This window comes from Sesamum indicum, linkage group LG6 (genome assembly GCF_026168435.1).
Source record: "Sesamum indicum cultivar Baizhima isolate 11 linkage group LG6, ASM2616843v1, whole genome shotgun sequence".
Lineage (NCBI taxonomy): Eukaryota > Viridiplantae > Streptophyta > Magnoliopsida > Lamiales > Pedaliaceae > Sesamum > Sesamum indicum.
In genome coordinates, this window is record NC_142662.1 from 278,016 (window position 1) to 293,959 (window position 15,944).

The 15,944-nt window shown below is 36.0% G+C and overlaps 2 protein-coding genes across 2 annotated transcripts; both read left to right on the forward strand.

The window, feature by feature from the left end:
- The first annotated feature begins 2,970 nt into the window (after positions 1–2,970).
- LOC105165794 (S3 self-incompatibility locus-linked pollen protein) lies at positions 2,971–12,164 on the forward strand. The gene is made up of 14 exons (XM_011084929.3): positions 2,971–3,421; positions 3,587–3,649; positions 3,927–4,355; positions 4,488–4,569; positions 5,281–5,342; positions 5,455–5,549; positions 6,543–6,622; positions 6,968–7,051; positions 8,294–8,410; positions 8,714–8,799; positions 8,904–9,010; positions 9,377–9,468; positions 9,552–9,628; positions 11,283–12,164. The coding sequence occupies exons 1-14, from the start codon at positions 3,269–3,271 to the stop codon at positions 11,769–11,771; spliced, it is 2,016 nt and encodes a 671-aa protein (XP_011083231.2). The 5' UTR covers positions 2,971–3,268; the 3' UTR covers positions 11,772–12,164.
- Positions 12,165–13,968: 1,804 nt separating this feature from the next.
- On the forward strand, positions 13,969–15,447 carry LOC105165793 (zinc-finger homeodomain protein 2). The gene has a single exon (XM_011084928.3). It carries the CDS (start codon positions 14,453–14,455, stop codon positions 15,233–15,235), a length of 783 nt encoding a protein of 260 aa, XP_011083230.1. The 5' UTR covers positions 13,969–14,452; the 3' UTR covers positions 15,236–15,447.
- Positions 15,448–15,944: the final 497 nt, after the last annotated feature.

The following is a 15,944-nucleotide window of genomic DNA, read 5'->3' on the forward strand; positions in this document are numbered from 1 at the left end:
TGATAGATTTGTTCCTGAGCTTTACTGCTGGTGGTTAACACCAACAGTGATATCAGAACCGCAGCTCTTTTTTTCTTTCCAACTCCTACTTTTCAAATAATATGATATCCTTGCCCCCCACTTTTCAAATAAAAATATTAATATTGTTAATTTCTAAATATGTTATCTTTGATTAGGACAATTACATTCTTTTTTTCTGAAACTTAGTGTAATTATACGTAAACCATCTATGTTTTGAAAATTTTATATAGTTCCCCTAAAATTTATTTTCATCTAACAAATAGGCCCCCTTATTAGTAAAAATTTACTGAATTTATTAATATTAACAAAAATCAAATGAAAATCAATATTTACTCTCAACATTTATTGCTGACTTATTGCATGTAAAAAAAATTTATGACTAAATTATACTCTTATAACGGTGAAAATATACCTCAGTACATGCATTAACGTGTAAATATGTATAACAATAATTTGATCATCTAAATATTTACTCGACCTGCAATAAATCAGTAATAAGTCAATCAAGAGTACATATAAATTTTTATCCGATTTTTTTTATAATATCATTAAATTCGGTGAATTTTGACTAATGGATGGACTTATTTATTAGACAAAAACAAACCTCAGAAATACTAGATATAATTTTTCAAACTATAGGGGGTCTACATGTAATTATGTCAATTTCAGGGGGTGGAGAGTGTAACTATCTCTTTTAATTTATTTTATATGTACCCAACACCTACTAATATATAACAACTTAGGGTGTGATTGGTATATAGGAATGAAGTTGGAATAGAATGCGCATTCCCAAAATCATTCTTACATTATAATTGGCATGATTAATATTTAGGAATATTGATTCCCTTATATAAGGAATTAATCATTTCAACATGTCGGAAATGATTTTTTTTCCTTATATTAGTTCACTACAAAAAAATATATATATATATGGGGATTTGGAGCTGGTTTTTAAACGATTTTTTTTTGTCTTTAGAATGGTTTCCAAGACACAGAACTTATTTGGAGCGAATTTTGGAACGGTCTTGCAACGGATAGAAATCCATCCTTACAGAAGGCGTTACAAAAATTTAGGAACCATTATGAGATCGTTCCTAGTTGGGACGATAACTGAAACTCTCATTGAAAACTGTTCCTAATGTTGAATTGTCCAATTTTTTTTGTTATTTTTCGAATTGAAACGGTTTGGAGTGGGTTTTGGAATGGCTAAATTAATTTTCTCGGGGAATTTTTCGAACCGACATTGTAATACTCGTGCCTGAATTTTGAAATTATTTTTATTTGTAATGGTGATAAGTCTAGGAATGAATTTTGGATCTGTAATTTGACTCGGGTTTAGGAACGATTTGGCTTAATAGGAACACGTTTGTAAAATTATTTTAGTAATGGTATTATGAACGTTTTTTTCTTAGTTTAGAACACATTAGAAACTGGAATAGCAATGGTATTTGAAAAGGTTATCCACTAATTTGGAATACCTGTTTGAAATAGTTGTAGCAATGGTATTTGGAACGGTCCGTCCAGTTTAGGAACATGTATTTAAAACTGTTTTAGTAATGATATTTGAAATGATTTTTTATTTAAATTTATAATATTTTTTTACTATTACTAAAATCGTTCCTAATTTTTTTGATTTTACAATTTATTAATATATCTAATAAATTTGAATAAATAAATAAATTTCTACATTTTAATATACAATTAAATTAATTTAATGAATTGTTAATTAATTGTATTTATGAATTTAATTAATTGAATAGATATATACAAAAATAAAAAAAAAATGTAAACCTAATCTAACCCCTCATCGTCAGCGATGTTCATATCGTTCTGATTCGAGGCCGGGGAGTCTATCGAAGGCGATGTTGTGGTCGAGGAGGAGGCCCACATGTCCCTCATCATGGCCGAGTTTGGCAGTAGTGGTGTCGTTGGGTGTGGCAATGGTGATGTGAATGTGCGACTGGAGATGTGAGCCTTAGAACCAAGGCTGAATACTCGGTCTTTGTTCTTGCCCTCGACTGTAGCCAGCCACATCTGTTGCTTCATCATCGCCACCGAAGCCTCCGATTCAGCGGGCGCATTGTGGTCCTTAGTCGTGGATTGAGGCGAATGAGCTGCCACATGTATGGGCCTTTAGGGCCGAATACTTTGTCGGGCTTTACTCATGGTCCGAGTAGGGGGATGTCCCTGGTCTCCTCCCTTTTTCCTGTGTTTCTCATGCTATTTAGGCTGTCTAGGCTTGCCTAATTAAATTTGGGTTTGGACATTCTTGGCCTCCTAGGAACGTTATGGGCGTGGGATGTCCTGGACCTCTTAGAGGTGTCGTGTACTTTCTGTTTCTTTATTCTTTTTTATGGGCTGCTCGTGCTTCTTTGGGTTAATTTATTTTATACATATCAAATATAATTGTATATAAATATAAAAATTAAAAAATAAAATTAATTCATCATCTTTCCCAACCACTCAAACCCTTACCCTCCCAAGCCTTGCTGAAACCACCCTTCACAGTCCGCCCTTTCCCCTTTCCCTTCCCCTTCCCCTTCCCACCCCCAAATTTTGTCCAATTGCCCACCATATTCACGCCCCTATTGTCCACCCATCACTTGTTGTTGTCCATTCTTTGCCCTTCCCCTCCCTTCTCTTCTTTGGGGGCCCATAGTTGCCCAACTTAGGGGCAACGGTATATGATATATAAGTAGAAAATATATTTAAAATTTCATAGAATTTGGACAATTCATTTTTAAGATCAATGGTCAATAAAACAAAAACATAATTGATAAATTACTAAAACATTCGACATTGTTGAAGGCAACAAAAAGTGTACTATTTGAAAAAAAAAAAAAAAACACAGAAAAATTTATACAATTTTGCCTATATTTTCTCTTTATAAAAAAAAATAATAATAAAACAAAAATACAAATAAGTAGAAAGCTTCCATTATTGAATTTGGGGAGATTGGTTTGACTCTGACCAACAACAACAATCAATCCATCCATCAATCAAAACTTCAACCACAACCCCGCAAACTTCACTGTTGCAGTAATTGCCGTTGGTCGCGCAGTAGTGCTTTATCATCATGGGCTATAGCCCGGAAGAAATATTCAACAATCAGAATATCCGCCTCTGCTGCTTTTGTTGATTCTAATTCTTGACCTTTACCTTCTTCTTCTGCGGAGATATCTATCAATTCCGACACTGATTCCTCTGTACATATATATATATATATGTATAACTTCTCTAATTGAAAATGGATCCGGAACAGACATTTATAAGGGTGCAGGAGCGCTTCTCTGAGATGCTGACTCCCAGAATCAGAGCCAAGCTCGAGTACTTTTTCCTATTCTTGGCTATTACCCTCTTCTGTATTCTCGTTGTCATGCACGCCAATTATGTTCAACAGGTATTTCCTTGTTTGTTTCCTTATCAATTATGTCTGCGTGGTATTAAATTATTGAGTTTTATTTTGTGGTCTCCGATGGGATTCCGAGCATGATTTCCTGATCTTTGTTTTATTGTCCTTTAATAATTCTGACGAACTATTCCTCTTTATAATTGAATGCTGAAGCCTGGCTGTTCGAGTGAGTTCTCTAGTGTTCAAACGTCTGATGCCCAGCTTATTCAGATTACGGTATGTAGTATTTCCTAATTCTTCTGTTATTCTCTGTTCTTTATGAAATTTATTTCTTGGTATTGCCTTCAAGGCTCTTCCGGGGTGCAAATAGCACAAATATGGTGTCAAATATATCATTATCATACACAACTGACTGAGAATGGCTGGAATGAATGCTTTAGTTGTTGCATAAGCTGCTGCTAACTGTTCTAAAACTACATTTTATTTTCTGTGAAACTGATTAGCTAGTTAATGCGCCAACTTTAATGTGTCTCCTTTGTACTCTCTTGTGCAGATTACAAGTGCTGGCTTGTGGTCACATAATGAGGCTGTGAATGATGTGATAGATGTTCATGATACAGAAACTGAAATTGAAATTGGAAAACCGACCAATGTTGATGGAAATGGTTCGCCTCATTTGGCTGCAAAATCATGGTTGAGTTGGATTAGCTCCGATGCTAAAAGGGTGAGATCTCAATCAGGATTTTGGAAGACTGACAATGATGCCTTGGAATCTCAACAAGAATTTCCTATTGGCAATGAAAGATTTAAGCCGGCATCTGATGATGTGACAGTGAAAGTCAGTAAAGACGTACCACGTAGTAGGTTCTTTATTTCACCGAAAGAATCCCTCAGAGCAGCAATAATGCATATTGGGAAAAAGTGGCATGGGCGTTTATCTTTCTTTCTGAGACTAGCAAGGCGAACTCTTGGAGGTTTATGGGTCAGACATGATATTTTCCTCACTTTTCCTTTCCCTAAAATGGCTTCTAATATTTATGAATGCCATTGATGAAAGCTCTGCTTAATACTTCGTAAAAAGGTTTTGGTTGATCTGGCCTCTATCTGCTTGCAGGATATTGCTGGTATAAATTTGAATTTTGATATTCCCAAGTGGCTCAATATCTTACATTCGGACAGGCTCAACTCCTATGCAGGTACCTGCTATTCCTGCCCGTCCTTTTACTGGACTGTTGATGCATGGATTCATTCAGCTTCAAATATTTGAGATTCTGAGATTATTTTGGTCTTTAATCAGTAATCCATGAATCTAACCTCCCCAACTTGGTTGGACGAACCTAGAAAAGCCTTGTGGGAAGTTGCTCCTTTTCTTGGCAGTACATAATATAAATTTAATCTGATAGGTTTTTTAAAATACTATTATGCTTTGCATTTCAGAAGTGTCCTTTAAAGTTGTTGGGGGCTGTTATCCTGGCAAATTCTGCTGAAGTACACTATTCGGTTACTAATATCTCCTTGTTGAATTGTATGATTAACATGAATATCAGGAGCTGTTATCTTTACTTTTTGATCAATTTAGTTCACCCACTATATTATATTTTTTATATGTCTATATGCACTTTCAAAGTGTTTTAGCTAATTGAAAGTAAAACAATTTCTTTTGTGATGTAATTTTCTCATGCATATCTCTCCAAAAGGTGTACCCTTGTTATAGTAAACTTCAAGTTATATTCTTATACTTCATGTTAGTTTGTATTTGCTCTCAGTCTCAGACTGAGTCAGGCTATATGTCCACCTTAATATTTGCTTTCCATGTTGGTGGATTTATTTTGAAGGCCAACTTTCTCTCTATACTTAAGTCACTTGGTACACATGTATTCTTACTGTGCTTGATGTTTACATCTCAGTGCAGTGGCTTGAAAAGAGAAGCAAGGCATTTGAACCAGCGTACTTATATACCAAGGAGAAGGTGTTTTTATTGGTTCATTTGTCTTGGTTGCTTCATTTTGCATTCAGCTGCATTCTTGTCTAGAAACATATGTTGGTATTCGACTATTATTGATGCGGTGAGATTTTTTTAGGGTTATTTCCTGTTGCCTGAAGAAGCCAGATCAAGGCATGGTATTCGTACCACTAATATCAGCATTTCAGCCCGGCACAGTTGCTTTGGCAACCGGTAACATGATGCTTCTCTTTCTTCTCTAGATGATTCAGTTGTCCCTTTAATTGAGGTTTTTTATTTTTCTTTTGGTGGGAGGCAAAGGTTTGAAGTCTTCTGTCTATTTGCTAATGATTTTTTTTTTGTTATATAGAAATATCATTGGAACTTATGGGATCTAGTTTTGCTATTACTAGTCACAATCTTACCTTGCAAAGTAGCATGGAGACTTTGACAGGATCAACAACCTAGAGTGTCGGCATGCTGCTGTGTGTTGGATATCACATTCATCACATTCCTAAAACCTTAATAGCTTTTGACTTGCTTAATGCATATAGGCTCTTACATGACTGGAACTTTGATGTGAAATTTAAAAAGCTAAGGTTGAAGATCATGTACTGGACACCTGTTTAACAAAGTTGTCATCGGCTTGGAGGACATGAATTTGAGTATAAAAAGAATGCTAAACATTTTTGTGGCTATAAATTTTATTCGCTCTTAAATTAACTCAAATACTAACAATGGTTATAACATCTACATTGAACTTTGACCAGAAAACTCATAAGACCATGTTCATTAACCTGGAAGCTAATTTCCAGGCTCTACACTAGAGCGCCTTTGGATTAGCACTGATATCTTACATGCAGCAAAGAACATATAATGCTTTGCCCGCTAGCTAATGCTGGCTGTGGCATGCAAAAGTTACCCCTCTCCACACAGAAGTATTAGTTTCATTTTGCTTTGGATAATTTCCACGACAGGAGTAATTGCATGAAATTTATTGCGTTGGTCAAAAAGTAATGAAGAATGATAAAAAGCTATTAGTTAAATCCTTTACTCATGTGCTCCATCTGCTTATCCAAGATAATAAAAAAGGATGTAATCTATCTATTTCCACGTTAATCTTATTCTGAATTGATTACTTCCCACCCCAAGCCCTTTCCAAGTAGCAAGAGCACCAGAATACCTTAATATTTTTTTTTTAAAAAAACTGAAATGGTTTTTGTTCAGGTGGCAGCAGCTGCTGATAAACAGGGTTGTAGGATACGACACTATTTTGATGAACAGTTTGTTGAACTCTCCGGGCCATGGTACCGAGTGTTCTTTGGATTCTATTTTATACTTTATTTGTTCTCTGTGATTATTGTTCATCACTTAAGAATGTGTTTTGCTTTCCAGTTCCTCAAATGATTATGGATCACCCATTGCTGCTTTACCATAACTTCTTTTTTCCCTTTTGGTTCTGATTTCTTGGATTTTAATTGAAACTAGTCCAAGTGTAGTGTTGTTCCATAGCTCTAAGCATTGAATTACTGACTTCACATTTAATTGTTTTGCTAACATAATCAAATATGTCAAGAGGCTGGGTCTGTCTGCAATTAGTCTTGAGTTCTCTCATCTCTGTTATTGTAATCATTGTTGTGCAATTCATGCAGGCTACCTCTATAATTACCAAACAAAGGAGTTCTACAATCTTACTTATGCTCATGAGCAACCTGAAAGTTCTGCAAAATTTGGAGGTTGAGCATTTTCATCTGTATTTGCTACTCAATCTGTGCTTCATTTAGAGTTATTCCCATCTGATCTGTCTGGCTATTGCATATTTCAGTAAATTATTCAGCATTTGATAGCAGTGTGAGAAATTTTTAGGTAACTGATGTGAAGCTGCATTTAATTGATAGTTTCATCTTCAGAATTCAAAAGTTTTAACTCGTGCAAACTGCCTTATGGCGTCAATAAATTAATACAACTATGCAAGTGCTAATTATTTTGCCATGGGCCCACTGTTGGCAATTAAGCTATCATGTTAAAAGGAGAATGAAGCTTATTTAGATCCAGATAATACATTATTACCTCGCTCTCTGCAGACACTCAAACACATGTAATCAATTGTTCTTTGTTTATCAGAAGTTGCATTTTCTTAGTTTGGAATAGGGAAGAGAAAAAGTAAAGAAAACATGGGGAAATAGCAGCTGAGAAGTTATAAACTCTTTCAATACAAGGAACAAAATATGCATGTGTCATGTAAACCTTTTGAATTAATATGAAGTGATGCTAAGAAAGTCAAAGGAGAAATAAATTGGTACTATATTTACACAAATGCATGTTTACATGCTGCTATTCTCTATAATTTTAGATATGCAAAAAAAAAAAGAAGGGTTGATGTTAATGAAAAATGACTAATAAGCATCCATACATAAAAAATAAGTAAAATATGTGAAAACAAATCTAAAGTTACATCTTAGATATCACTTCTACCTAAACTGCATTTAGAAAGATTTTATGAAGAAATTAGTTAAAATACATGTTTACAGGCAATGCTTTAAAATTCCATCACTAAATTGAATGGTTCAATCTGTGGTTGGAATGGTTCCATTCATTTATGACTTCATGTTCAGTGGGTCTATTCATTTTCATGGATCTGAATGGTTATTTCAACCAACAGACTTTTAGGTTTACCTTGCACGTTATGGAGGCTGGGTGGTAATCACCCATTTGGATTGTTAGTTACTATCTATAATCATTGGTTGGGAGATGTAATTGTGTTTACTTTATCTGACAAGCTGTAACTTATTGAGGTATATGAGTGGATTTTAGACAGCTTTCTGTTAGCTATCCATTGTTGCTAATAACTTTAGTGCATCACTAATCTTGATTCCTTATGGCTGTAAAGTTCAGAAATCATATCTCTGTCTTGAAAAATGGAGTGTTTTATGACGGTAAAGGATGACCACTGCTTTGTGGATTGATGTGTTTCGCAGACTATCTTGTGACCAAGTGTGGTGTATTGATGATGTCACTTTTTGTTTTCTTCACAACCACAATGTCGGTATCATTTACATTGAGAGAGACACAGACTCGTATGCTGAAGTTTACAGGTTTGTTTTATAAATGAGCTATTACCTTAAACGACATGCCAAACTACTAGAAATGTCCACATGCATCAATAACTGGTGTTGCATCCTCATTCAGATTGCATCATGAATGTGAAAAAGGTAGGTATTATTAGATCAATCAACTTGCACCCTACGGTAGGCTGTCATCATGGAGATTCTGTGAAGAAATAGATGTTTGCTTTATTGTTGCTCAGCATATACTCTGATCTTGAAAGTTTTATTGTTGGGTGATTCATAGGAAAGCGTTGTTTATTTAATTGCTATATCCTTCCCTCGAATTTGCAGTGCAGCTCCAGCATCATGCTCGGCATAGGCTTCCAACATTTCAATTGATTTTCGTGCATGTAATTGAATCACTTGTTTTTGTTCCGGTTAGTATGTAACTTATTTTTTTCTTTTTTCCTGGTGACATTGTCTTCCCCAATTTATCTCGGATTTGTATGGCTTCACTAATATGATTGGTTTTTGTCTCCAGATAATGATTGGAATCCTATTTTTCCTCTTCGAGTTTTATGATGATCAGCTGTTGGCTTTTATGGTTTTAATTCTTGTCTGGATCTGTGAACTATTCACACTAATCAGGTTATTTTCCTTCCTCTAGCTTACTTCCACTGAGCCATTGAGAAATAGGAAAAGAACTAGCGAAACAAGTTGAGGGTTATCAAGCGACAGAATAATTGCCTGCTTTAACGCCAATACCACTATCTCCTAAGTCTTGTCTCTGGTTGCAGAAGAGGGCTTCCTCATGTGGTGCAAAATTTGGTTGCCTGTGAAAGGTCTTTAAGACCAACTAACGGGGACAACCTTGTAATTTGATACTACTGTTTTTCTTATACAATTCCAGAATTTAAAAAGTGGATAGATCTATCATTTTTGGCCTTTATATATATTTTGAACCAATTCTGACGAGTCCTTTTCCTGAAACCATTGTTCTTGTTTTGCTTGCAGTGTTCGTACGCCAATATCAATGAAGTTCTTTCCTCGCTTCTTTTTGCTCTACTTTCTAGTGTTTCACATATACTTTTTCTCCTATACATATGGTAACATGTCAATTTTTTAACTTCAATGATTCCACTATTCAAGTTGTTATCTTCCTCTGACATGCCATTGTAATTGCTTGCAGGGTTTTCTTATTTGGCTCTCTCAACCTCCGCAGCATTTATGCAACACCTTGTCCTCTATTTTTGGAACAGATTTGAGGTAAAGCATACATACGTTAGTATGTATTATGTTGTTTTTCAGTTACTGGTTATACTCTCTTTTCGGCTTTTACAAATTAGAATGGAATTCGTGTTAGATTGAGGAAACAATGTAAAGTATCTGAATTAGCTTTGGAATGTTAAGGGTTGAGAACTGAGATACATCCCCTGAATAGGAACAGACAAGAAGGGAAAGGCATATGTCAGAGTAATGGCAATCAGTGACTTATCATTTTCTGCATACTTGTCCACTGTTTCTCTGAAATTTCCAGAAAAACAAACCGAAACATCATAATTGCATTAAAACATCAGAAGTATCTCTTAGCGTTGGATTTTTGTGGCACTTGATTACATGATTGAACTTCAGATTAAAAGTATGTCTTCTTACATGGTAGGAAAATGAATGAACTAGTGTAGCTATCTACTTGATGTATTCGTTTCTCTGATCACGTTCATTTGGACTTGTAGGTGTAGCATCTGCCTATACAACATATTGACTTATTAAATAATATATGTGCGTATTATTTTGCACGTACGACTTCTTATATTGATCTATCAATGAAGTTTCCCGCACACAATTACAGTATAGGGAAGTAATGCATCCATATCACCGAACATTCCGACTACCTAGGCTTGTCAAGAGTAGGTGCCAAAGTAGAGAGGCAGCAGCAGTTGTCTCAGTAAGATGGGGACAACAACAGTTGGCTGTCAGTTCGGAGTGATGGATAAGAATGGAGAGGATCATGAATGGAGGGGAGGAGATGGAGAGGGGAAAATGTGAAATAAAATTACTGAACCTTTCCAAGATTTCAAAAGGTTCCATCCAGACGCATTTATTAAATATAGCATATCTCCAATACAAGGGCCCAGCCATTAGATTACCATTCCGGAGAACTCTTTCAGAGTAACTTGAAAAACTGCTTCACAACCAAGCAGGCCAAAAATCTTGAGGTAGGGAGTAGTTGGGGGTGTAAGTACTTTGATCTCACCTGTTTCTTGTGAGTATCTTTCTTAGCTCTTTCCGTGATCAGAATAACTAGCACAAAATTCAGGAATATATTTAGAAATTTCAAACTATGGCCTGTGAATTGTAATTTGCAAGAGTAGTGTTTTAAAATCTGAAGTTCCATGGAGAATGATGCTATGATCTACAGAAACTTATGTATCTTACGCTGGTGGGTCTAAGTACTTTGATCCCATGCTTTTCTTGTGCGTGTCTTTCTTAGCTCTTATCGTGATCAGAATAAAGAGCATGAAATTCAGGACAAATCATGACCTTTTCTCTTTAACAATTTCAAGCTATGGGCTTGTGAATTGTAATTTGACCAAGAGTTGTGTTGTAAAGTCTGTCTGAACTTGCATGGAGAATGATGATACTATTTACAGAAACTGATGTATCTTACAGTGGCTGATGAGTTGCACCGATTTCATGAAGTTGAGTGACAAAGTACTGGATACAACATTTCTTTTGTGTAAGGGTGGTTGAGAGGGAGGGAGGGAGGGGCCTCGGTATTTATTGGGAAAGAATCTTTACCCAAAATTATAGCGTTCAAAAGTATGTGTTTAGGTTTTGGTAGTGGGTTGAAACTTTGTGTTGCATGCTCTACATTAGTTATAGTCCTTAGAGATTGATTACTGATAACCTGTCATGTCAGGTTCCGGCTCTCCAGAGGTTTATGCAAAATCGTCGGTCACATTTCCAACAGCATCCAGATTTTCATATTACATCGTCTACTATTCTTGCCTCAACATTGCGTATCACAAGATTAAACACGAGGAACTCTGGGCCTGTAAACACTGAGTTGGCCTCTGGACCAGTAGTTCGAGATGGAGTTGATACAGGAACGGCAAGCAACACTGTAACTGGATTCTCTGGTTCCGAAGAACAACCAAGTAATGACAATCAAGGTAGGTTAGGCAATCCTCTTGATATTGGAGGGCAACCTGTCCTTCGTCAGCCAGAAGGCGGAGGCATTCCTGGGGCTATGAGTTCATTTAGTTCACTGTTGTTGTGGATCCTGGGTGGCGCTTCTTCAGAAAGCCTCAACTCATTTTTCTCAATATTCCGGGACTTGAGAGATCAAGGTCAAGTTTATGCAGAACCTCCACAGCGAGAAAATCATGCAGCACAGAACAATGAATAATGTGGTGAGAAGTCTGAAATACTGAGTTGGGCCAGAAATCCTTTCATGCCTAGTTTGTTCCGTATTTTGCAGCCATTTGGCTCTGAGGAGATGTGAATTATAATTCCTCACAGCCATTTGTAGTAATTACTCATGATTTTGTGAAAGAGGCTAGTAGGACTAACGCCGGAAGCCCCACTGCTTAAAGCCAACCGTAAAGCCACAAGAGATCATTCTACCAATTATAAATGTGGTATACTGTAATATCCTTGTACAGGAGAAGGGATTGGGCATTGTAGGGTTAGAAGCAAAAATGATAGGTTCCGTGCGTAAACTAATCACAAATGCACAACTATCGTCAAAGTTGTATGCAGTGACTTGATTCATTGATCTGGAGAAATACGTCTTTCCGTATCCATACTCTCATTTTGCGTCTATTTACATCTATTTGGAACTTGAACCTAAAAGTGTTGTACTTGACTACTTGCATTGCCGTATTTACTGTTTGGCAAGACCGCAACGGGAACCAAATTCAGTACATGTTTTCACAGACGATCTCACTTGAGATTAAACATACGGTATGGGGATAATTTGATCATTAATTGATTTTACATGTATATATGATGGAATCAACAATGGAAGTGCTTGGCATAGGTTGATATGAAAATAAGATTAAGGGCATCTCAAGTTGAGAGTTTTGCTTTTTTGTTTCATAAGACTTCTTTTTGACATGAATGCGGAAAAGGCCGTAGAAAATTGCAAAATGTGGAATTGATGTTGGAGAGAAAGGACTGTCCAAAGGTACACTACACATTTCCTGCCTTCTAAGCAACATCAAAGTATTAGCACTAATTATGAAGCCTAACAATGTCCCTAATGGTGTGTCAGCAAATAAGATTTAATTAGGCGCACCAAATCATATATTTGCTAACAACATTAACTTTAATGAAATACAATAAGATACATATGAAAGTGTAAGTATTCTGATAATTTAGCTGTGCACAACACCTCTGGTTTACCCACAGTTTTATAAAAAGAAATCTAATCTTTGACTTGAAGGGATATCAATAATATATTCAGGAAACTCGGTTTCAGGAATCCATGTAATATTGTTATATAAAGATAGCAATACTAGAACTCAATAATAATAACAATGAAATTCAAGTAATAACCTCACATCAATATAATTTAAATGAATTACTTACGTGAGTGACAGAATTTGAAAAAATCTCATAGTTGTAGGAACTTGGGATTTAAAGTATTTATCAGTGGGCAGAAGGTCCATAGGAGGCTGTTCTTACAAATGATCATTATTTTCCTTTTCTTTTATTCATAATACCAAAAAGAAAATCAATTAATTATGATATCATGTGGCTTAAGACTGTAAATTTTCATCAGTGTCTAGTTGTAGTAATTAAACATAGCAGAAAGGAATTACAAAAGCAATGCCACTCATAGCTCAAAGAGACTGCAAGAACCTCATAATGATTGTTAAAGATAATGTATATTTAATCATGTCAAAAATAAACATTTGATGAAGGAATTAGGCACTTACACTTGTTTAACCAAAGCCTTCACTGTCTTTATTGATCATGTCAAAATTTCGATTTTCTAATCATGTTTATGTTCAAGTTTGACGAGTAATTTTTAAATCTACCTTAAGAATTTAGTACATTTGTTCCCTCAATTTGATGTGTGTTGATTATCCCAAAAACAATGCACAGTGCTTAACTGCATGCATTAATAATCAGACACACACAGAGGAGAGGGCGCTTGAACATTAATTGATCTCATGTTAATTGTGAGGTAGAGAGAACTCGTGAAGTTTGAATGCTGCAATTCTTGAAATGTGTGATCAAATCAAAGAGAGCATTTAAGTCTTTTCTTTGAGGACATCAACAACCCCTCAACCCCTACCCCCTACCCCCTACCCCTCTGATATATATGTTTCCTGTTGAAATTTCCAACAAAAGAAAGAAAATGTACAACATAGATTGGTGAATGGTAATGCTCCAGCATTTACTTTACCCATGCAAATGCAAATGCAATAGCAATAGCAATTGCAGAGGGTATCTACACTAAATTTATGCACATATAGACAGTGATGATGATGGTTGAGCAGAGGTACTATTTGTCAATGAATGCCAGCTTTAGGTAAATCTCTACACTGCCTTTCAACTACTAATTAATATGCCTTTGCTTTCTGCTTTACTGCTCATATATCACTTCAATACTACTACATCTCTCTCTCTTTCTCTCTCTCTCTCTCTCTATATATATATATATATATACACATATATTATAATAATGGAAGAAAACAAAAAGGAATCGAAACCGTCCCGCTGATAGTGTAAGCAAAGCAAGCAAAAACAAACTCATCCCATGCCTTCCTTAATGTTTGTATGCAGGCTGCAGCACCACAAAATTCTCTCTCTCTCTCTCTCTAAATATTGTCTGATCTCTAGGTAACCCTTTTCTTTAATTCTTCCAACAACAGCAGTAGTACTCTCTTTCACCTTAAGTATCCTTAACAAATAGCCACCTTTCTCTTGCCTTTCTTCTACATCTGATCTATTATAGGTGTAGTAGCTACTCAGAAATTTAGCAGCGCCATATATAGAGTAAGCTGCTTCGCATGCATTATATGTATATATATCCCACCTTTGATCATTAATCCAAAGAGAGAAAATTAGTTAGGAATAATGAGCTGCAATTCCCCAATTAGTCATCAAGAACCCAAGCCTCTACTATCTCTTGATCATACCAATACAGCAGATCATCAAGATGCCGTTCTTGGAGCACCCGCCAGCTCTATGAATACTCCGACCACTGCCCAAGTAGTAGATCATCCCCAGAAGATGATGATCAACAAGAAATCATTGGCAGGTGCAGTCAAGTACATGGAATGCCTCAAGAACCATGCAGCTGCCATTGGTGGGAACGCCACAGATGGTTGTGGAGAGTTCATGGCCGGCGGGGAAGAGGGAACCATTGAAGCCCTCAAATGCTCTGCATGCGGCTGCCACCGGAACTTCCATAGAAAAATACACATTCATCAGCATCATCATCATCATCATCATCAGCCCTCCTCTTCCATTATCATTAATAGTCATGATCATGCCGCACCTCATTCAGTTGTATTGAAGAAGAGGAAGAAGAAGAGTACTACTAGTATTAATTATGGTGTAACAGCAGATCATCATCAGTTCTTGACGACGTCCATAAAGCCAGCGGCGGAGGGTGTAAGCAGTGAATTAGTGACAAAGAGGTTCAGGACAAAGTTCAGTCAAGAACAGAAAGAGAAGATGCTTGGGTTCGCTGAGAAATGTGAGTGGAAATTGCAAAAGGTGGATGATTCTGAGGTGCGAAGCTTCTGCCAAGAGATTGGGATTAAGAGGAAAGTGCTCAAGGTATGGATGCACAACAACAAGTATAACTTCGCCAACAAAACCAAAACATTAACAACAACCACTAATATTACTTGAAGCTTCAAATTCATGAACACCAACATGCAGTAGTAGTAGTACTACTACTCCTCATTATATCCATCCAGTCCAGTAATTAATTAATCAAAATATATATATAGATATGTATGTATAATTTCTGCAGTTGTTTGCTTTGGATGAGACGACAAGTGCTTATTATGCTTTATATATAAATTAAACTGTATGCAACATATTTAGCTCTTGTTCTGATATATTATTCAAGTTTCCAACGCTAAGCTTTTAATGAGTGTATATATATATATATCTATATATATATAATTGTTATGGTGTTGTATTAATTAATGGAAGGTTAATTGTAGAGTGTATAACACTATAACTTAAAGGGGCAGATGTGAATGCAGAGATGATGTGTTGGATTTCTGCAGGTGCGTGTGAAGCGAAGTGAATGCATGCAGAATTAATAGGCAGTAGCCGTGTTTCTTGGATTTCTCGAAATGTATGTCTTGATAAGTGCTGAAGTAGCTTGGACATTAATTTTCCTTAATTTCCCCACATTAACAATTACTTACTCAATTTGGGTAATTAATTAATGTTTGGTTAATTATTTGAAGAAATTAATGAGGTCAAAGAAGAAAGACATTAATATTAGCTGAAGAAAATGATGACGGGCAGAGAAATTAAGCAGATATGTGTGTGTGTGCGCGGGCGCTCTCTCCTGCAGACGCTCTACATCCATTGCCTAATTAAA

What these genes read in the sequence shown, in the direction of transcription:
- LOC105165794 (XM_011084929.3), top strand. Translation starts at nt 3,269, where the DNA reads ATGGATCCGGAACAGACATTTATAAGGGTGCAGGAGCGCTTCTCTGAG. An exon ending in ACGCCAATTATGTTCAACAG is followed by an intron (nt 3,422 to 3,586) that starts GTATTTCCTTGT and finishes TGAATGCTGAAG; the next exon opens with CCTGGCTGTTCGAGTGAGTT. An exon ending in TCGTATGCTGAAGTTTACAG is followed by an intron (nt 8,411 to 8,713) that starts GTTTGTTTTATA and finishes TCGAATTTGCAG; the next exon opens with TGCAGCTCCAGCATCATGCT.
- LOC105165793 (XM_011084928.3), top strand. Translation starts at nt 14,453, where the DNA reads ATGAGCTGCAATTCCCCAATTAGTCATCAAGAACCCAAGCCTCTACTA.